This window comes from Vanellus vanellus (assembly GCF_965231255.1).
Source record: "Vanellus vanellus genome assembly, chromosome: 3".
Taxonomy (NCBI): Eukaryota; Metazoa; Chordata; class Aves; order Charadriiformes; family Charadriidae; genus Vanellus; species Vanellus vanellus.
Window position 1 is genome coordinate 41,024,778 of NC_138907.1, and position 23,078 is coordinate 41,047,855.

The following is a 23,078-nucleotide window of genomic DNA, read 5'->3' on the forward strand; positions in this document are numbered from 1 at the left end:
CAGGGGTATGTCTCCCCATTTGCTTAGCTTAGCCCTTTTGTCTCAGGGCTGTTGCGCAGGTGTTTCACCTGTACTTCCCTTGCTTCACTGAGAGACTCTTTGAATCTCTCCCTAATATAAAAGGAAGCCATTTGTGTTCAAATTCAGACAGTGTCATTCTGTTGCAAACCAATTGCCTTTAAATCCCACGCTTGTCCAATACCAAAAGCAAACTATTTTCCATGAAGGGCTGTCTATTTGGATTTATTTTGAAAGGAAATTTTTTCTGTATCTCAAATGTAAAATATTTCATAGATTTTCTAGAAACTGCTTTCATAGTTCTGCCACACAGCACTGCCCACTTTCATAAATGTTTATGTTCTCAGTAAAAATCAATGCCTACTTATTAGTACAATATTGATATGTGTTTCATAAGTAATAAAGGATGCAGTGTCATCCACATACATATACTCACAGAGCAGGGTTGCACAGAGAAGTTTACGGTCATTTTATGCAGTGGGATGCATTGCAATGACAAGTCTGCAGCCAATTGCAGTTAAGTTCATACATTCAAATACTGAAATTTGACAGAATCCCATTTTCTGTTACTCAGGCACAATGAGCATTCATTGCAACTCCAGAACTAAAGACAAGCCTCAAAAATGGAACAAAGTGAGAGTACCTGTGAATCCGAGAGCGCCAAGTCCAAGCAATGCAGGTTTTACACAGAACAGCAACAGAGCAAGAAAATATTGGAGTAACAACAGCCAGAGTCACGGGCTCGGAAGGAGAAAGATGCGAGATGCTTCTTGTCTAGAAACACTGGTTGCCTCTGAAGGCACATGGAAAAGCCATTGACTGCTTGCTGTGCTGGGCTTGGTGGAGCCACATCCAGTGTAATGCCACAGCAGCACCTGGCATCTGTGGGGTTGCGACAGAAGCCCCCCAGGAAAGTCTCTGCGGGCTGCCTCGGCCAGCGGAGCCATGCTGGGGGGGCCGTGGCATTCTGAACTGCTAGGACCTGGCTCTGGCACACTGCTAGTGATCCTACCCATGCGCAGGGACACCAGCTGGAGATAATAGAGGGCAAAGTTTCAAAAATTCTTCAAAGACTCTCCTAACTACCTCAGGGGCCGAGGAAAAATGTGTCTTCTGGAAGAATTATTCTCAGTAATCTTCCTTGGAGAGAAGAGGGACGAAGATGGTATTAACAAATAACGGCATTAACAGGAGGAATATAGGCCAGCATGTGGCAGAAAACAGGCGAAGTGGCTGCTGGAGGGTAGCGAACGCAAAGCCAGCGTGCGTGCCTGCCTCACCCTCGGAGCTGGGGACACGGGCAAGCGGTGCAGAGGGCGTGGAAGGGGGCAAGCGGAGATAACATGGCAAAGTGAACAGGCAGCGCGGAGAAACAAATAGTGAAGCAATTATATAATCACATTTTTATGCTGCATGCTTTCTTGTTGCAGGAGTAATTTATAGCAGTACAGATCAACAACAGAGCTGGCATCCCAGGCACTAGTCTGTCACAGTCCTGAAAGTGTAAATGCCTTAAATGAAACACTATATAAAACGCAGTGGGCATTTCTTTTCTGCCCCTCAGCTCACCTGAGGTGAACTAATTCAACTCAGTCCTCAAACAACAGAGAATTACATTCATGATAAGCTGCATCAGAGTTCTTATCCCAGCATGTTCCTGAGATTTTTGTAATGGGACGCACTCCAGATCTGTGAGCATGTTTCATCTGAAACCCTTTTTCAACTCCTTTTCAAATGTGTGATACATTTCTTTCATCATCAAGTTTAGGGTTAAAAGTGAACCTTACAGCATGCAGATTTTCAAAAATTTTAATGGTCTCTTTTTCTCTTTGCTGTACATCATTCCATGCTGATTGTATTCTTTATAAAGAAACTGCAGAGGGCTGATGACTGACTTATCTGCCTGCCATTTCCCTCATACCTCTTCGTTACCTGCCTCTAGTTTGTCATTGCCTTGAAAGTCACAGTTTGGTCCCTGTATCCCTTTCTTCAGCAGCTCGCTGGCAGCTGGGGAGGCAGCACCATGGCTAGACCTGGCACCTCCCGTGGATGCAGGTCAGTGGCCAAGAAAGGTATAGAGCCGCTCTCTTTGCCCTTCCCTGTCTACCGAAATGAGTTTTCCTCCAGTTTATTCATGCTCTCCTGCTCTGACTACCCGAATCACCCACCAGGGGAGTCCAGGAGGATTCATGACTGGGCCCAGATGACTGCAGTTTTTGTGTCTGTCCGTCAAGGGATATTCAGACTTGGCAGCACAGCTCTGGAGCGCTCGGAGCAGGGGATAAGTAAGGCATACTTGTTCCTCAGAGGGACACTAAGGCCGGTGCTCCAGAGCATGGTTTGCTGTGCACGGGAACTTCTTCAGCTTTAAACAAATGAGCAGTGTTGTCACTGAGCACAGAAGCCAGCGTGGGGGAGATGACTCCAACAGCCTGTCTGTGTGCCCAGGCAGGCCTGGGTAAAGAATTGCTGCACGGTTTCAGGGCAGGCATACTCACAGATTTAGGAGAGGAGAGTCTCCCCCTGTCCCCTCAAGCTGTGCTCTGTCCCTGCAAGCAACACAAGCAAGGGGCAGCTGTGCTCAGCAGCACGTCCCCACTTGCTGCCTTAATGATGTGGCTCTTTTCTGAACCATAACTCTCCTGTCAAATGCCATGACAGAGGCAAAACAATCCCATACCTTAGCAGCTAACAACGCAAACAGTTTCAGAGGTGGGCCAGCAGCAATTGATGGGCACTTCTTCCTACTGCTGGAAAGCTTTGGCAGAGTGGGATGCATTACTCTGTGTTACCAAGTTCAGCAGAACTGGGTTCTTCTATTCTTTAGAGAGGGCTTGTCTGCTTGTGAAAGTTTTACCAATTTAACATAAATGGAAGTTTAAATCGCCTTAATGAAATCAGCGTGACCTTCTTGGATGATTATTCGCTTGGATTTAAAGCTCCTTTTACTGGTTACACCCATTTAGCTTTTACCCATGTAAGCAGGTACAAGTTGAACTGGAGAGAGCCAGCTTTAAGCTGGTAGCAATGTTCAGACATAAAGCCGCATCAGTTTGACAAAGCCAATTTAATGTAACAGCCATAACTGCACCGTAGAAAGATGAATACGGTGCAAACAACTGTGCTGGTGGAGGAGGAGGTTAGCACTCTTAGTCTGCCCCAAATGATCCTCACTGACTCTTTTCCAGAGGTTTCCCTCTCTTCAGAGCCATCAGGATATCTCTTTATGCATAGACAAGGCTTCAGAGTATTTATAATTGCCTACATTTTAATTTGGTTGTTTAGCCTTGTGCATATTAAAGAAACGTTCACCCATGCAATTAGCCTCACTGAGCATTTTAACCAGTGCTAGCCTCACCATTGTATTCATTGTGTGATGTCTGATCTGCAATGATTCAATAGTATCAATTTACAGTTATTAATTTTGCCCAAATCTCCTAGCACAGGCAGGGTGAGAGTCTGGAAAGCAGCTGATGGTAGGAGAGTCACACTGCCATTCTGGAGTTTTGGACAGAAGTCAGGTATTCAGTCTGGAAATGCAATGTGCTGCAGTGACAGCTGAGGCTGGTCCTGTCTGAAACTATGGGCCAATATTCTGGGATGAACATTGCTCGGTGAGGGGCCTTGTTAGTAATCTTAATGTTTACTGAGAAGCCATGAGTTATTTCTCTAATGAGACTGCAAACTGAAACAGGCCTTTGGTCCAAAAGAGCCGGAATCTGCACCGCGGAGCTGGCAAATCTCTGTTTGCAAGCATGTATGGGACACCATCCCGCACTGCTGGGAGCAGCCGGGGCTTCATCAGTCACTAACAGGCACAGAGTGGGGCTGGGGAGGCAGCCTGAAGAGAGGATGCCTTTTGGATCCCGAAGGCTTGGGTGATTTTGTATAGATCTGCTTTCTTGTTGGCAGTGGGAGGCTGGTGTTCACTCCCGTGTTATGTACACTTTCGTCTGTATGACGATGGTGTCTTTGCTAGGTGGAGGAGACACTGCAAACCTGGGAGGCATGTTCTTTTAAGGTTGTTTACATACAAATAAATAAACAAACCAGCACCGGTGAGTGGAAGGTCTCAAGAGAAATGGAGTGTTTCTGTAGCATGCTAGGCCTTTTAAAACAGAAAAAGAAGAACGTAGTGATTCTGACTTTTTTTTTCTAGGAAAAGGTGCACTCTGCCTCAGGGTGGTGATGAGAGTTGATGTAAGGATCACCCTCTAGAGAGGAATGTGTGTAAGGTTGTATCAGTCAGAGAATCTTCATCTTATTTGGGCTTCAAGTTGATGTATTTATCACAGAGAAGACATTTTCATGGCTAAAAAGTAGGGAGAAAGCCCCAGAGGGATCAGAAAGAGTATTGCCAAAATTTCTGAAGTTGAAACTCCCATTACATGCCACACAGCTGCGAAGTTGCAGTCAGAAAATCTGTATGGAGATACAGCCTGTTCTGTCAGACACCCACCCCGTTCCCACTTGAAAAGGTTGATGCCTCAGGAAGCTGATTCTCAGAATTACCTGGAAAGCAAACATCTTTGACTGACAAATATAGACGACTGACTTACCTTTTTTTCCGTGTATGTCAGGTTTGTTCAGTTGTTCACATTCTTTCACATGCTTGACTGGAACAAATTTTATTAGACTTCAAAAGGAAGGTTGTAACCTTTTCAGGAAGTGTTTTGGGAAGCTGCTCAGATGCTAACTAATCACTGGGGGGTCCACGTGAGTCTAAGAGGCTTTATTGAATGAGACTGACAAAGGAGGAAGAAAGAATTGCTACATATAACTAAAGTCAATCTGGAAAAGAATGGGCAGCTAGGGCCACATGGCAAGTTCAGAATTACTAATTGCCATGCAAATAACAATGTACAAATAATCACAATAAAATGAAGGCTACAAGTTTGTAAGCTTCTCCAGGGGAAGGTCCTGAGGACATTCAGGAGTCTGGCAAAGGGTGGGTGTGCGTGTTTCTTTGCGCATCTCTATGTTTACCATTTTCTGTGTTGAAAGAAAAACACCTATGTCTCCTCCTAAGAATGAACTGTTTACTATAAAGCCTACCTACCTGCCTAGACACCTGTTGCTCTTTTTGATTATACATACTAATGAAATGAAACTGGGGTTAATTAGGCAGTAGAGTTGCATTCAGACTTACTAAGGAGATAGTAAAACTTCAAGTGAAACAAGAAATCGTTACAGATACTTACAGTAGTTATTTTACATGTCTCTTAATTACAAGCATTACTAGTAATGGTTCTGTAATCCAATTTTGAATAATGGTCAATTCACATTCCTTTGAGCATACAGGCCAAGGAGTTGTTTTTAATGGATTACATAAATGAGGTTCATTTGCTAACTAAACCCAACATCCTGTATATTCAAGATTGCTCTCCAGGCTTTAGCCACATGGAATACTGGTAACAGCAATCCTTAAAACTCAAGAACCTTACAGCTCTTGTCTTCATAAATGAGGATAACTTGCATACATCACACCTGCAAAGGCTCTTTTTTTTTTTTTTTCACGGAGTACAAGACTAATCCTGAAATTCTTCTGCATGCCTTCTTCAAGCAGGTAAGAAGTTCCTTGCTTTTAAATAGGGTCTGCATTTTCTTATTCACAATACCTGCAAGTGGTTGGTGCCAGGATGTGGCATCTTAATGAGATTTGTTTGCTGGTGCACTTTGACATCACACCTGTTGCAAGAAAGGGCCCAGGCTACCTCTCTTCCTTCTCAGGCTCAACTTCTTTTTAGGGGCTTGAAGATGTCAGTAAGGGTAATAAATATGAAGAATCTGTCTTGATGAGCTCCGCTTACAAAGAAGTAACTTCCTTTGACCCATTGACTAGATTGGCAAGCACAGACCATGCAGGAAAGTAGAACGTGGAGCCCCAATTAATGAGTAATTGGAGGACTGTTCTACAAAAATGGAATCCATTTCTAATCTGTGAATGTAGCAGTGCGTGGCAGATCTACAGATTTCTGTAATTAGCAGGCATCCAAAATAAGCTGTTGACGCCACCAGAACCCCTGGAGAATGAGGCATTCTCTCCAGGAGGAGGAAGATGGCAGTCAAAGTATGCTCTTGCATATGAACTTTTGACCCATCCAAGTACCACTGAAGAAGGCACAGCTCGCACCCTGAATGTTCAGTGCAGGAAATAATGATGTCCTTCGGAAGCACCAGTGTGAGCACAGGTAGGAGAAGACGAGAGAGCAGTTTAACACTGTTCCCTAACAGCAGGTGTCTGGCACATTCCAGGAATCAAGACAGGCAAAGACAACTCAAAGGAAGTACTAAGGGTTGCAGTTTTTAGAGGTGTGAGAGAGAATGAGAGATATCTACGCAATACCATGAAATTGGGCTGGTTAACCATGATCGCCTAGTTTGCCTCTGGTACAGCTCTTGTCTCCAGTAAACTGCTCTAGCAAGGCACAGACTTTACAACATCCCATGAGGCTCCAAGCTAAACACCTTGTGGTTCCCGTAATTTGCACTTGGGCACGCTGATGTTTGTTAGAGATACAACAACCAAAGTGGTCTAGGTACTCTTCCTCTATTCCATAATATACAGGTCCCTTCATCAACAGACTAATTCTGCCTTCCACAGCACAAATATTAATGGGCCAGAAAGTACTTACTTGTACAAATCACACTCTACATGTACTCAGCTATACACAGTTTTCAGAGAGGCCAATTTCTTCTCAACATGATTGTTGAGTAGGCCACTATATGGGGACATAACCAGCTGACTTCAGATTTATATGAAAATAGTGTCTGTGGTGGGAATGCAGAAGCTTGCTGAATATAATTGTGTTAATTGTGAGACCCTCTGACAAACACCTGGGAGATGGGAATTTAAAGACCCCTTCCTGGCATCTCCAGAGGTACCTCTGTTCATCTGTATGAGGTACATACCCTCAGTATGAGGGTGAAGGATGGTGAAAAACACGGTACCGTTTCAGTGAGACGGACCCTTCATGGACAGTAAAGCTGGCCCCTTATGGAGTGTTGTGGTAGATTAATGATGTTATTGGTAACGTGAAGGTAGTAATGACTGTGGAGAGTGTATCTTATTTTTACAATCCTGAGTGACAGGAGTGTGACCTGGCCTGTCATTAATGTAATGTCTTTGCTATAGTTGATGTTTCTATTGTCAGCGGAGCAGCAGGGCCAGTATGAAAGCAGGAGACTGCTTTCACCAATGGGAGTCTGCTGTGGCAGCTGTAGTGGGGCTGTAAGGGGGTCAGAGCAAGGCCTTCTCCCCAGGTGGGGAACCGCAATGCTCTGTAAATGCTGCTATTCAGAGAAACACTCCCTGATCAGCAGGGACTGAAGGCGGCCACTTCTGAACAAATGTATTTAATCCACCTACAATCTAAAAAATGCCCTGCAAACAGAATTTTATCTGTTGCTCTTAAACAAATATTGTAAGGCTTAAAGATTTCATCAGCAGAGCAGCAGTTTAGTGCAAGAGTTTTACCTTACGGTTTATATCTGGTTCATAGCATAACAAAAGGAAAGCGAATTTGCTGGTCTTGGCTGGGTGCACATGAGTGCTGGACAAACAGCAGGTAATTTCAATAGAGAAAGAGGAAGAATGTTCCTCTGTTGCCTTTTTTATTATCCTTGCTACGAATTTTCATTGCCAAAAGGTAAGTTACAAAGTTAAATTTTAGCAGTGATGAATGCATTGTTTCTTCTCTTGCTCCTTGAGATACAGTCTTAGCTGATGCACAGATCTGGTTCTCAGCCAGCTGTTTGAAAGGTCAGGCAAGCTTTCTATGTGTGTGAGAACGCTCTTGTCTTTTTCCCACCATTATTTACCTGTAGTTTCTGATGGTGCTCCTCAAAGACCTCACTGATTATAGAAATAAGAATCATATTTGAATAGCAATAATCAGAATTTGGCTTCCAACAAAGGACAGTACAACACACTAAATACAAGTTAGAAAAGCCTGCTATAGTCTCCCAGAGCTACTTGCTTTCAGATTATTTTTATTATTTTTGAAGCTATTGCTAGAAGTAAGGAAGGCAGATTATTTCCTATTTCTTGTTTAAATGAAAACTGAGCGTGAGTTTGACCATAAGCCTCTAAAACCAGGGCCTTCACAAATTCAGAAATTTGACAACTCTATAAAAGAGATATTGCAAAACCTTTGCACCAGTTTCTCATAGATGCCAGTGAGAATATATTTTGTTTAAAAATAAAAACTGTTTGTACCACAAGCATCTCTGGAGAGGGGAATACATGTATTTTTGCTTCTGAAGGGTTCTCCAGTTATCATTTCTTCCTCCCTCTTCTGAATTTCCTTGAGGATGCATTCCTTTTACTGAGGTTTCCATGGTTATTGATCTCTTGAAGTTGACTCATTATCCCAGGGAAACACTGTTTCTCTGTGTGTCTCAGTCTTTGAATGCAGGTGTTGGTTCTTCTTATTTTGTAGGGACCCTATTCGGCAAGTCCTTGTCACCAAATTGGACTTTACTTCCCATCTTGATTTGTGTATGAAGAATTTGTTCTCTGCATTTAAATGTTTTCCCTGAGCTCATCTTTTTGTAAGCATATAATAGTACAAAGCATGATTGACATCAGCTACCTTGGGTGTGAACTTCACAGGTAAAAGGGGTATGGGTTCAACACATCTACTTGTAGATCATTTTTTCTATGTTTGTCCCAAATGTCCACAGTTTATCATTCATCATTTCCCCTAGTGACTGTATCACTAAAGCCTTTGCTTTGCTAGTGAGAATGGGCAGGGAGTGAGCAATGATGTTCAGCTTCTGTGTTATCCTGAGAAAACAGAAGAACAGTCTTTCTCTGCATTTTATAGCTGTATGCTTCCAGCTGACATTGCCTCCTATGGGAACAGTGGTTCTTGGCTACCAAAGGCTAGCTAGCACATCTTACAAAGTGGCTATGTTATTGCACAATTAGGGACTAATGTCTGTGAGTATAGACCATTCTCAGAACATTTAAATGGTCCTTTCCTCTCAACACCAAGTGGTCAGGTTCTGAAATAAGGACGCTACAGAGCGAGCTTATGAGGCTTGTGGGAATCCCTTGTTAAAATTCTGCCATCCCATCCAAAAGAAGAGTTAACATTATTATTGTCTGCCTGCTGAAGCTCATCCTCTCAGAGGGTATTGCTAAATCATCTCTGCCAGGCAGAACGTGCCCCTGGCAATTATAAAAGTCCATATGAAGAGATATATCTCTTACTCTTTTTTTTTTTTTTTTTTTTTTTTTTTTTTAAGTTCTGCAGTGTCTGCTACTGTCCCTGGTGTTCATTTACCTATTTCAAAGAGTAAGTTCCTTGGAAAGATCCCCTATCCCAACTAACTCACTATTTTATGCTGGAGAGGTGGTACTTTCTTGAAGAGGAAAGCAGAGATGTGACCAACAAGTGCATCTTGTATTATACTACTTTGCCAAAAGACATTGCATCTCTTTGTGGCTTGGAAGATGGAAAAAAAGAAGTTTCAGTCATGTATACGAGAAAACCCAAAGGACACATTTCCACAGGCCCCCTTTCTTCATGGCCACTCATTGCTACCCCGTGGAGCCAGAAGATTTCTGTGAGAACATCTTCTTGAAAGCCCAACAGCACATTGCCAACAGGAAATGAAGAGGAAGAACCTCTTTCTTCACATTGGTGTAAAACCAGTGCTTGTGTGCTTTCAACAGTTCCATTTACCTCTGTTTCCAGTGCATTTTTACAGATGCTTTCAGCATATGTACTTTGGTGTGACATCAAAAAGAACCTGTCTTGGCAAAGGAGCAACAGAGGAAACTCATAGCTTGTTTATATAAATTGTAAAACACTGTAATTAAATAAAATAACTATAAAAAGAGTATGTAGCTGGTTTTGTGTGTGTCCCCTGCTTTTCTTCATAGATGTTCTTAGATTAGATAGTTGGGTTTTTTTAAAGCACACACTATTCCTGATTTGAGCTTCATAGGGCTACTGTAATAAAAAGGTGAATGTCAGCAGCACCGCGTTGTGCCTCCAGATGAGGAGGCACCAGAGGAAACTACCAATGAAAAGAAACTACATTCAAACAGATGAACCTCCGAGTCAAGCCTGTCTCTGTAAACTCAATAATAGCTATCTTGAGCAAAGAGACATGTCTTATAATATATCCTGAAGGTCAACGAACTCTGGCTCTGCTGGTGCAACAGAGCTCTTCTTTTTTTCTCTTTCTTTCTTTCTAGGAACGGGTTGAGTTAAGTGCCCTGTATTTAGAGTGGTCTTCATCCCACTCCTAGTCATACAATTTCTTCAGAAAGTTCTCCCCTACTGATCTCAACAGCTGATGGTAAAACATCATATTTAGGTTAACAAACTACCTCTGCAACTTTGATGAAGCTCAAAGAACTAGAGACAGGTTCTCAGTTTTCCATCAAATTTGAGTTGAATTCAAATGCACCGCTGTGTTTGGGGGAGCTCTGAAGAATGTCATTGCTTCTCAAGGCAACAACACCATCATATAAAAACTGGCTACTGGTGGTCTTTTTAGTTTTGTCTCCGAAACATTGAGTGCAACTTCACCATATAAACAGATATTTCACCAAAGATGTCATTAAAGTTGAACTATTGAGTTTTTCTTGGCTGTGCTACTGTAAGTTAAAATGAAGCTAAATTTCAGCCTTCGCAACTAGTTTCCATCTGGACTGTACTACATCCTCAGTATTCCATCACTGTAAAACCTAAACTACTGTAATGCATAAAACTTAAACAACTTGCATATGTGGAAGACCTCAGATAGCTTCAAATTCTTGCATTACCAGCTCAAAAATCACACCTCTAGAAAACCTGAGAATTCCACTCTATTTACTTCGATCACTGGGCTGGTGTCTAGGGGAGGACATGGCAGCATACCACAACACAAAGTTTAGGACCCATTCTGCACTGAAAGATGCTGTTATCTTGGCAGTAAAGAGACTACTTTTGGCAGGAAATATTCAAAGGCTTTCCTCTACATGAAACATCTTATTGTTTCCTTTTATGCTATCATTTAGGCAGGTATTTGGAACAGGAAAGCCTGTTCTAAAAGGGCTTCTAAAAGGAGTAGTTAGAGTCCAGGATAAAAGGAATTGTTTTAGTACAGAAGCAACACGTGTGTTTTTAAGGCTGCAGTGTTTCCAGGATAACAGCAGGAAGAGTTAATTTTAAGCCTCCATGCAGCAGCATCCCTAGATTTTACTTTTTGTACTCTGAACAATATGGAAAAGTTCGGTCTGCTGACTCTTGTTGAATCTTGCTTCCATGCATTAGTGTAGATGAGAATTAACTACCTGCTCCCATGGTTTTATGGTTTTGGTCATTTCAATGACACAACCTGCATGCTGATTGTACATCTCTGTTAGATCTTCCACAGACTTCATTTAAAGAGGCTAAAAGGTTTTTACAGGGCCTTGTGAGCCAGTACATCACTATTTCTGAAGCTCTTCTGCAGACTGAACTCTCTTTGAAGTCAATGGGAGTTCTGTCTGAATAAGGACTTCGGGATTTGGGCCTCAGGATATAAATGCCGTGATCAATCTTTTGAGCATAATGAATAACATTTTCTTGGCTTTCAGAACGATACTAAGCCAACTAGTAGCCCCAGGGATTCAAAATGGCTTAAAAAGGAGAATCTGCTTTGTTTCAACCTACATCTTTATTTAGCTTTTAAATCAGCATAGTCCCCATGCCTCGTACTGACGTGCCCGAAAAAATCCTCCAATAATAAGACCAGATGTTTCAATAGTTAGTTTCACAATCAAACCTATCATGGCATGAGACACTATGAAACAGAGTTGTGTTCAATGAAAAACAAACATACCTGCTGCAGACGGACCTGTTTAGAAGTTGCGACCTGAACATACAGTCTGAAACAAAAGACTTGAAGGCTGAGAACTTTACTAATTATGTGACAAGGAGGTCTGTAGGCATTGATTTTGATCAGAACATTGCAGTATCAGACACTGTGCAAGCACCACAGTTAGTAATACAAAAAGTCGACAGTCTGGGTAGGCAAGACAGATACTGCCTGTCTCCTATTCCTTATAACTACCCTGACTTTATAGATGGAAAGTTCATCTAGGGAGAGGTCATATGACTTACTCAATACCTCTCACTAAGTCTAGAACGAAACCTGACTGCCAACCTGGTGCCTTACTGTCGAGACTACGCTCCCCCTTCTACACAACGATAACAGTATATTACAGGACTTAAAAAATCATAGTTTCCTGTTCCAGTCCCAGCCTTGGCTGGACTCCAGCATCCCCAGCCACCTCCTCCCCTGAAAGCAAAGGCCTGCGTCCTTCCCGTTACCTGTAATGAGAGTTTTGCCAGTGCTGATTTCAGTGGCAGCAAGTCTAGATTTGGTGATAAATGACACCCTGGTATGACCAGCCGATACTGTCTTAGTAATTGCTGGCAGAGTAAGCAGCGTGGCATCAGCAGCGTGGGGCAGAGCAAAACTGTCTGGTGTTTTCAACCCTCGCAGGTTGTCATGCAAGTGGATTAATGAAACAAGCTATAAGAGAACCAAGAGAAAACATAGACTGCAACAAGAGAAAGTAGTAAAACTATTTCAATTTCTTGTTGCCTGAGAAGGGTCCTGAACAGTTTTAGGCTCCTTTGCTTTCCTGTGTGATACAGGTAGGTTGAGTGAGCCAATAGTGCGTTTTCAGTCCAGCCATGCAGGCAGAATAAATTCCCCATTCATAGGATGGTGAAATGGGCAACAGGTGGGGAGGATCTCTGGTCCTGGGATGCTGTGATTAATGGAAACTGTCCTGGTAGTGGCATCAATGTCTTGTGGGATAGGAACAAAAGTTTGTAGAAGGTGTTAGTCAGGCATTTTTGTGAAGGAAAAGTTATAGGAATCATTCTGTCAGGAAAAGTAATGATTTTTCCCTAGCAATAGGATGGAAAAGAGAAATAAAAATAGAATAAATGGAATTCTTCAAAACCTGTTGTCTACTTTACTGACTGTACCCTCCTCACAGTGACTAGGGGACTGCTGTTAGGCACCCCAAAGCCTCCCCTTCTCCAGGCTGATTGAGCTCATCTCCCCAGCCTTTCCTTGCAGGGCGAGTGCTTCAGCCCTGGCCATCCTGGTGGTCCCCACTGAGCTCCCTCCAGCTTGTCCAGGTCTCTTGCACTGCAACTTCTGCTTCTGCCCACAGTCTGTGGAGAGTCTGAAAGAACTGTAAATACCAGGCTGGTATGCATTGCAATGGGAAAATGTTGAAGCCTTCAGGTGTGAATATGTATGGGACTGTCACTAGCAGACAGAAAAGCGTTTTCAAGAAGCAGCTCCGAAGGTGATGAGGGAAACATGAAAAGCAATGTATTACCTGGAATATGAGCAACAGGACTCCCAAATGCAAGTTCAGCAGCTGGAAGAATTTCTCCATAGTATCAATAAGACTGAGGAGAAGGTCTCCAACAATACACCAGATCTGCCCTGACGCAGCTGAACCTACTTAAAGTTTTAAACAAGTGAAGTCTTGCCCAGCCTACAACTTGCAGCAGTGATGTAAACAGCCTGCTGATTCAGTTGTACTTGTAGATGGTTTCCAGGGTTTGCTTCTTTGATTTCTTCTTTTGCTTTTCTTTTTGTTTTCTTTTTTATGCCTGGGTAATGAGTTCCCTTCTTTCTCCCTCCTTCAACTAGGTCAAAAACCCTCTGACTTCTTCAAAGCCTTGGCTCTGCTGCCCTGTGTGGATTTAGTCCAGGTGCTAGGCTGGTTCCTCCCCAGAGGCTTCCCAGTGTGATCCACTCCCTTATCTTGGTTCCTGATCTTGAGGGAAGAGGCAAAACAGCCAGCAAGGAGAGGCATGTAGCTCCCCAGGGAGCACAGATATGCAAGATGCTCAGAAAGACCATCCTGGGGAGCTTTGAAAAGTCCCTTTATGCAGCCCACCATCACCATGGGGAGCTGGATGCGTATGGCATGGGCTGGCAAGTCATGAAAGACAAGAGCAATGGAAGAGTTGCATGCGGCACTTCTTGGCCGCTTCCTGGAGGACCCACGGGGCAGCTCCTGTACAAGCTGGTCAGATCACTGCTCCCTGGCCCTAGCTGGCAGGGAGCACTCAGCTTTTAGGATCCTAAACAGTCTGAGATTGGTTCTTGACACTTCCTTCACCCCCAATTTGAAAACTCCTAGACAAGGGAATTTGGTTGCTTATGCCCAAAGTGAAGACTGCAACTTGCTTTTATCCGTCCTATTTGCACGTATCTTTCTTGGGGACGCGTACAAGAAGATGGCGCTGGAGGAGGTGCTGTGTGATAAATTCAGACACAATCCCACTTTTTACTTGCCAAAATACCTTCTTCCCTTGCATTTGAGGACTGTAGGATGAAAAATTATATATCTGTTAAGATCCTATCTGCACTATGAATTGTAACTGTGTTGTAGACAGGCATCCTGATTTGATACAGCAGTAGCTGAGGCAGCCTCTGGGGTACCACCACTAGAAGAAAATTGTGCTCTCTCTGGAGCACTGTGAGCTATGAAATGATTTCCTGAAATAGGCATCTTCCTGCTGACATCCAAGATGAATCTCACAGTGGCTCCCTGACTGCAGAATATGAATGAAACTTGTATTCATGCCAGCTGTGTTAGAGATCCAGTACAACACACTGTATATCAAACAGCAGAAGGATTCAGCCAGGGAAAATAATTCCAGCTTCCAAAGAGAGACTAAAGAAGACTAATAAAAAATATATTTCCTTAATGGGCCTTTGTTGTTCTTGCTTTAATCATCAGCAACCTGTATCTTCACACATTATAACACTAATGATTACCTTTGTTTTTCATTCTTGCTGACAAGAAATGAAATACACAGTAAATGTATTAACAAGAGTGCACTGCAGTCTTAGGACCAGTGCGACAGTGGTTTCCAGATGGAAACCCAGCTTAGACCTAGGCAAATGTTTATGTGCATTAACTCTTTGTTGCCTTACTGTTAAGGAAAATATCAGTGAAAGACAACTTGTGTTAGAGAAGTTAAAAGAGAATTAAAAAATGGTCCCTTTCAGGTTGCTTCCATCACCACATTTAGATCATGCTAATCTCTTCTTTGTGAAGCATAGCGACTCCCTTGCAGCTGTGTAAGAAAACAGCTCCTCTGAGCTTCCAGCTCAAGTGAAAGAAATGGGTAGAGCAAAAGACCTGATGTGAGGAGCCCTGTGCTCTGTTTTCAGCTCTGCCACCAGAATGGCACGGCAGAGGGTAAGGTGTTCAGTGCCTCTGTGTGTCAGTCTTCCCCAGATTTCATCAGCTGATGAAGTCTGTTGATGACACAGAGCTAGGATATGCAGTTAAAACAGAGGAGTGGTGGGACACTGTACAGGAGGAAACCAGACTTGATAGAGAGTAGAAAAACAGAAATGGGGTCGAAGGTGTGGAGCACAAAGTGCAAGATGATGTCCTTGGGGACCAGACCACAGAATCTTCTCCTACAAGCTGAGACCTCAGCTGAGGGCAACTGCTGGTCACTTGTTAGAAGATGATGTACAAGGCAAGAACTCCAGGGGACAGAGCTCGAACTCAAGTTAAAGGACAACAGTACAGCAACAATCAAGAAAATTATTGTTAGAAATGAGAAGACCAGTGAGGTCTGTGGTGGTCTTCTAGCAAGGGCAGCTGAGACACGTATTCTACACTAACAGCTTTCAAAAATGGTGCTTCATTAGTTTATGAAAATCAAATTCCAGTCCTATGATCCTAAGTTCTGAACAGTTTTAGCTCCTGACTTTCAAACTGGTTATGAAAGGGGAACTGTTTATTGCTTATAGTAACAGAAATGTTCTCAAGGATTACTTTGTTTGTAAATTTGACTATGGCAAAGGTTTGAGTGTTGCCTGCATGTTTAAAATGGAAGCAAAATATCATGTGCTGACGGACGAGTAACATAAAATAGAACTAACTGGTCCAGTTTAATTGCCTATGGTAAGCAAAGCACAAATATTTGACAAAAACTAGAAATCGTAGAAAGTTTATTTGATCTACTATATTATTTCAAAAGTAGCAACCTACCTGGTGCCTTACTAGTTAAACACAAACAGGGATTACATTTAAATATAAAAGCTTTATCTTAGTAGCATGCCTTCACAATTTTAGGCATCTTAAGGTACTCACTTACCTACTTATTACCCGCTTTCACAGGTCTTGTTTTCCGTTAGTTTTTCAGAAGCAATTGTAAAGTCATTTCTTGACTCCGTTCACATTATTTTTCCTGTTATTTTTCAAACCAAATTCCATGATTTCTTTTCCAGACCTTACACAGTATTTCTGTCAAGAGCTCTTTTTCCAGGTGTGAATATATTTCAATATGTATACAGAACTCAAGGAAATATAGCTACACAGATTTTATTTTAATTATAAGCACAAGGTCACAAGCTGACCTTTGCTATACTTTAAAATACATATTTCAACTAACTGCCAAGCTACACTGCTGTTACCAAAAGGCATCTCAAACACTAAAGGGGAAGATCTCAACTTTCATCTACTATCATCATCGAAATGTAGTCTCTGTAGTGAACAGCATTTGTTTCTGGATCCAGAGCAGTGGAGAGCATGTCCTCCATTTCTTCCTGAGTAAAGGGCTCACCTGAAAAACAGCAGAGAACAACACTTTGTCTTGATACATATTCTTTTCAGGGCTGGCAAATTGCACCCCTTTTCCCTTGCAAGGATCTCCTTTTGGTCCTTACACAGAGGAGAAAAGGAGCAATACTAAGGATCCAATTCCTTCACTTTTGCCAACGTAAGTCCTGCACACCAAGCGAGCTGGTCTATGGGAAAGGAGAGGGCCTGGATCTTCTGATCTCCTTCTCGTTCACAGACTCCAAAACAGCCTGTTCCTCTCTGCCACCAGGATTTCAAAACAACTGGTTTTGTCAGAGTGAATTCTTCTAATGTGTCATTAGAATTATTATGTCTCATTTGGCTATCCTTTCACTTGTACTTACATCATGAAAGGCTTCTATTTTTTCTCCTTTTGGAGCTTCAAAGCTGCTGATGGACTACCACGTTGCTCCTTGACAACAAGGTCCCCATCTGAGGATGGGTCTTGCACAAAGCCTGCACATCGTTTTGTATTTGAGGCAGGCATGAGTCAGCCATGCAAGAAAAGCAGGCTCTTCAAGGGATATTGAGGATTACATGATATACAACTTAAATCTAGTCTTTGAATCTCTTTGTTTGCGTACGGCACTAGAATTAAGATCAAGATAATGTAGGAATGAATGAGCACTGGAACCACCTGAAACATCTGGAAATCTAAACTGATTTTACAGGAGGACAGAAAAAGAATCACATCCTTAGGAAGCACAGAGATGTGCACAGAATCATAAAATATCCACACAAGATTGAATTATGACTCTTAATAATAATAATAATAATATCGGTCTTATAATGTCTGCAAGCAGGCACATAAATGTTCTTTCCCTGCATTATTCACCAGTGAAGCGTTCTAGTCTGCAGCCACTCATCATGGCAACAGTATTGTTTGGAGACAATGTATCCACGCCTGCAAGTTTTGGCATGCAGAATGAGGACCTCAAGGTGCCATATACATGTAATGTTTATTTACTTAAATACTGATATTACAAAAGTCATGTTACCTTCTTCAGTCAAATATTTGACCAGCTCCTCTTTAGTAATATATCCACATTTATTCTCATCCAAAGCCTTTAAAGAAAAAGAATAAAGCTTGCGGTTGTAACCATATTGAATCAAGAATCAGCAACTTCTTTCCAGCAATTAGGTACTTGAATATTTAGTTACAGACCTCAAATGCATGTAGAAGAACATCTTCTGGAATAGGCCGGTAGCTGAAACCATTGAATCAGAAAAGTTAAGTCACTGTTTGCCAGGCTGCTTTACTATTCTGAAAGAATAAAATATAAGTACTAAAGGAAAGAGAAAAACTTATTTTCTGTGAGTATATACTAAGTTTGTCTGCCAAACATTTAATTCCGGCTTGACTTTTTGGAAATCTCCATATCTTTAGCTCTTATGCCTTTTATTGTACTCCTGCTTAATTTTCCTTGTGCTAAGGAGCCAGATGAATGGCTTCTGCGTGTCTGGACTAGCTGAATGGGTTAGTAGGAATCAATAATAGCTGAATCATTCCACGTAGCCAATGCACTGAACAGAAGATGGCCAAACCAGGAAAACAAAGTTTTGTCCAGGTATGCTGGTAGCTAGGCAACAGATCACCTAGTGGGACTTTGACAGTCTAATGAGCTGATGATGAGAAAGGGGGCTGGTAGCTATAAAAGAAAAGGTCCATCACTAAGTTTCAGAGAGACAGGAGAACTGGGCACATGTGTATGTGCATGCATGTGCCTAATTTCAGAATCATAGAATCGCTTAGGTTGGAAAAGACCTTTAACTGCAAAGTTCACCACTAAACCATGTCCAAAGAGCTGGAAAGGAAACCCTGTGCAGCAATGGAGACCACCAGCAGACTCCCACCAACCTCCAAGAATACTAAAGAGAAGATGTTGAAGCCAGGGAGGTTCTAACTGCTTGACTGTTTCGTCCAGACCCGTCTCGCTCTCTTACTATCTAAAAATCAAATGTGCTAAGAAGAGACCTTGTTTTTTGTGATCCAAATCTCATATGCCCTTGGATAAGTGAACTATGGACATAGTGCCCCAAAAGATAAAGTGGGTCTTGACAAGCCTGCACTAGCCTGGGGAAAATGTGTGCGTTTGGTTGGGTTTTTTTTTTGTGTGTGTGTATGTTTGCATAGAAGGGGTGGGGAGGAGAAGAGAGGCCAGAGCAGCAAGGTATAATTTTGTGAAAGGGTGAATGAACATCATTGTGAAGCCAGAAATGTGCCATGAAGGCCAGAGAAGACAAAGGTGCAGGAACTTGGGAAGGCAATGCAGCTGCGCCAGCACACCGGGACCCAAACACTGCTGGCTGGTCTGTGTCCAGGCACAGGCACAAATACTCTCAAACACAGCCCCAAGGTGGACCCCGCTGCCTCTGGATGCTGCGATACAGTTTTGGGAAACCCTACAGCTATTTCTTGTGTAGAACACCCTCCTACCAAAGGCCCTCTGTGTGCAAAATAACTTCTCAGTATCGGACAAGGCTGAGTCTCCCAAAACCCTTGGCTACCATCTTTCAAAAGAAAGATAAATTCCCTTTAAGTAATCTCACTTTTAGTGCAAAATAACAAAATAGCACAAGTTCCTGTATACATACAAAGAGTTCTATGTAACTCTGAATAATGAAATGCAGTTTTGTTCTAGACTCTTAGATCGGCAGACTTTTAAAGTGCTAGTTGTGTACATTCAACTGTACCTGGCAGTCACTTTGAGACATGAATATGAAGCTGATTTATACAACTTATTAAAAATACACTGTAACAGACTGTGCTTCTCTAACTGTAACTCATATGTTCAGAGAAAGTAATGGTTATGACCTTAATTTGCATATAAAATATTCCAGAGATGCACAAAACATGTTGAATAGCAAGTGAATTCTGATTCACATTAAAAATACAAAAGCTACACATTATCACAATTCATTATTATAAGCTGGTATTATTTATATCATCTGTACAACATAATTTTATGTAGATAAAGTAATTTTGAAACAAAAGCTATCAAGCGAATGTAAACTGAGTTTAACAAAAAAAATCTGCACTCCTTCCAGTTACATAAAATTACTGTAGATATATTTATTCAGAATCAACCCTGTCAATCTGGAATAAAATACAGACACAGTAAAATCTACTTTCCATTACCTTCTGTTGAGTAGTACTTTCGTCATCACTGGAAGAAATTTTTCCAGATTAATGTATCCGGTCGGTTCTTCTTCTTCTACCTAAAAATAAAACTTAAGTATGGCAGGTTATATGACTCATTAGCAAAATAATATGAAAACCAGAAAATTGGGGTGGTTCCTGCATTATAATTACAGTTAGACTTTGAATATTTATATCAGGGTTTTAATATCACATGGCACCATAACATCTGAGCGAAATGCTTATGATCAAACAGAAGGAAATTCGAGGAAGAAATAATATCCCAGGCAAAATGCAGCCCTGCTATTCCAGACACTTTCAACAACTCAATATTGCCCTCTTGTGCTTCAAACCCATTCACGCAAATGAACTGGATGCCTAGTAACTGATCTTATCTCCTACAATAATTCAGCAGAGGTTTAAACATTCAGACTACATTCATACTAGTAAAGTCCAGCAGGACCTGGAACATTCCCAAGCAGTGTAATGTGACCACCCATAACAGCAAACCATTAGCACGTTCCCTGGCATGATTTTGGCCTGTGCCACCTAACGCTCCCGCCAGCAGTCACCAGGCCTGCCTAGGACCTCAGGGGCTGCTCTCCAGCGGGCTGCTTTGTGCAGCCACTCGGCATAAAACATTTACTAGGGCAGACATGAGCTGCTCTGTGCCAGCTGGCTTCAACACCCAAGGATGTTTCGGGGCATATTTAATGTGCTAGTTTGGACATAGCCCCAGTCTAGTACACCTCAAGGATGGAATTTGTTGCCTCCACATGTTTCACAGCCAGAGAGAGCTGTCAGGGGAAGGACCAGAGAGGCAGGCAGACTGAGTCAGGGCAGTTCTGAAACAGTCATAAGGCAGCCCATAAAATGCCACACAAAGAAAAGCTTCCTTTTGCCTCCCAAATAAATTAACAGATTAGTCCCAAAACACTGGGGCCTTCTAGCAGCATTCTCACTGCATTTGTATAGTTCCACAGGAGATGAGCAACTGCTTCCTATCATCCCTAGCATCCCTTCCCTAAAAATTTCAAGTTTTACTCCCAAAAGGAGCCCTCTTAATGGAGCTAGCCTGTTCCTGTCTGTGTTGAAACTGGATGCCTGCCTTGTGGTCTCACATGGCAGCAGCGACACTTTGCTAAGCTCTCCACAGACACAGCTGAGATTGAAAGAAGACTCAAATACGCACTGATTTGAAATCTCCTAGCTGAGCCAGGAAAAGATGAAGTAAGCAATCTTCCTCTTGGGAGCTGGGTAAGAGCTGGGGGTGATGCCCGATATATCCAGCTGCTTAAATGGAGAGCTGCAACTGCTGCTGCATGCTGTTTTCCAGTGCTCTTGTAGGGTTTTGGTTGCTAAAAGCAGGCAGCCACCACCTCTTGCTGACTTAGAGTGGAAATTGGCTTGAAAAAGCACTTTTTCCTTTCTGTTTGGTGAGCCTAGTGGAAGGGATCTTTAGCAAGGAAATGAAGCTGTTGCATGCTTCATGCTAAATCAAATGGTACCTTTTACCGTTACAGAATCATTTGTTTTACTGATTGATTGATTGAAAAGATATAACAAAACACCTGGCAAAACTTAACTTCCTTCCTGTGACATAACAGTTAGTCGATATACTGAACTGTTCCACGCATCACAAATATTGAGATGTAAAAGTACACAGAATGTTTTAGGGAACTTCTGTGCTTCAACAGGTCAGAAGACCATAGAGACAGAAAAAGAAATATGGTAGCTATTTATTGGGAAAAGATAGATGTGTCTCATATTCAGCAGAACAACCAAAAGCAAGGACTCAAAACATCCATGAAGACGATAAGTTATATAAACCACATTTAAGATCCCAAAAACATATGATCTGCTCTTCCAAACAGTTGAGGGTCATCCTAATTTTCATTCCAGAAGAACTCACTTGCAATGACCACTTCAGAGCTCAAGGTAACAAATACCTGTGAAAGTGTAAGCCCTTACTGACAAATATCATCCAGATTTGTCTCTTTTTGTTGGTGTGCTATTTGTATTTTGCCTTCAGAGGGCAGTCTGCAGAAGAAAAGTGTTCTTCCTGACAATGGACCAAGACCTGGAAGGTGATGAGCAACCTCAGCTTTCTCCGACCTGGAAAGAACAGCTTCCATTTCAGTGGTCTACAGGCCCAGCAATATCTTGAACTGTTAAAATTAATCCTATTTCTAACATTGGATAGATATGTGAATAAATTGAATATATTAACGCCACCTAAGTCAGTAAGTATTCAGATTTGCAGGTATACGTACCCTCTTACTCTTCCTCATACTCACTCCTGTTCTACACCTCATTTCCCATTGATATTTTCCTTCTTCTGTAATTCCTCCTCTTTTCACAGTGACTGTGACAATAACAGTATTTGCTTGTTCAAACTCTGAGTTTTGCTCTGTCTCTTTCCTTTGGGTACATCCACAGCTCCCATAACAACTGTACTGTAGCACACATTATGTTTCGTATCTCTACTCTCACAGCCATACTATTATTGTCCACATGACATTTGGGGAATTGAGTCACAAAGAAACAAAACCATCTTCCAAAGTTATCCAGGAGATCTGTGGCAGTGCAGTGCACTGAACCTGGGATTTCAAACTCCAGGTATTGTAGTAACCCTCAGATTAGCTTTCACCATCTCTAGGACAATAATTTAATCTTAACTTTGTAAGTAGGCCTAAAGATATCATATTAACGACAGCATTTAGAATAAGCCAATACAGGAAACAGTATATGATAATTTTTAGAGATAAAATAATAATATGAATGCTGATTTGGCAGATATGAATAATTTGAGGGCAACATATGCTAGTTTAGCTACAATAAGGCTAACAGGAAGATGACATGACTGAGACACACAAGTCGTGAGAAACAGAAATGAATCACAGCTTACAATGGGAAAAAATACAGAAGAAATAGCTTGGTTACAAACTGGCCCACAGAGACAATTTTTATTTTATCTAGATTAAGATAAAATGGTATTACCATAGTCATTGATAATGGTGTCTTATAGAAATTAAGATATATTTGTGATTAACATAATATATTAAGGGTTCTACAAGACAACAGTGTTCTTCTGGTACTAAATTTATGCCAAGGTTTCATTTACAGGCACCATGAAACCTTCTTTGAGATTTAACTTCCAGTTCAGTGTTCTTTAATGTTAACTATTACTCTTGAATATATTCTTTCTTCTTGCAGTATTTGTACCTTAACTTAATGTCCTTGTAATCAACAATAGCATGTGTTACACTGTTGTAAGAATCTTTTGCCTCATAG

General features: G+C 41.8%; 1 protein-coding gene across 1 annotated transcript in view; it reads right to left on the bottom strand.

Moving 5' to 3' along the window:
* Positions 1-16,333: 16,333 nt before the first annotated feature.
* Positions 16,334-23,078, bottom strand: part of DRC8 (dynein regulatory complex subunit 8) — a gene marked incomplete at its 5' end in the record, with an annotated part of 31,036 nt that continues 24,291 nt past the window's right edge. The window contains 4 exons of the mRNA XM_082480483.1: positions 16,334-16,628; positions 17,644-17,710; positions 17,811-17,853; positions 19,785-19,864. Coding sequence (XP_082336609.1) covers positions 16,513-16,628; positions 17,644-17,710; positions 17,811-17,853; positions 19,785-19,864 — 306 coding nt within the window. The 3' untranslated portion in view covers positions 16,334-16,512. The remainder of the gene's footprint in view (positions 16,629-17,643; positions 17,711-17,810; positions 17,854-19,784; positions 19,865-23,078) is intronic.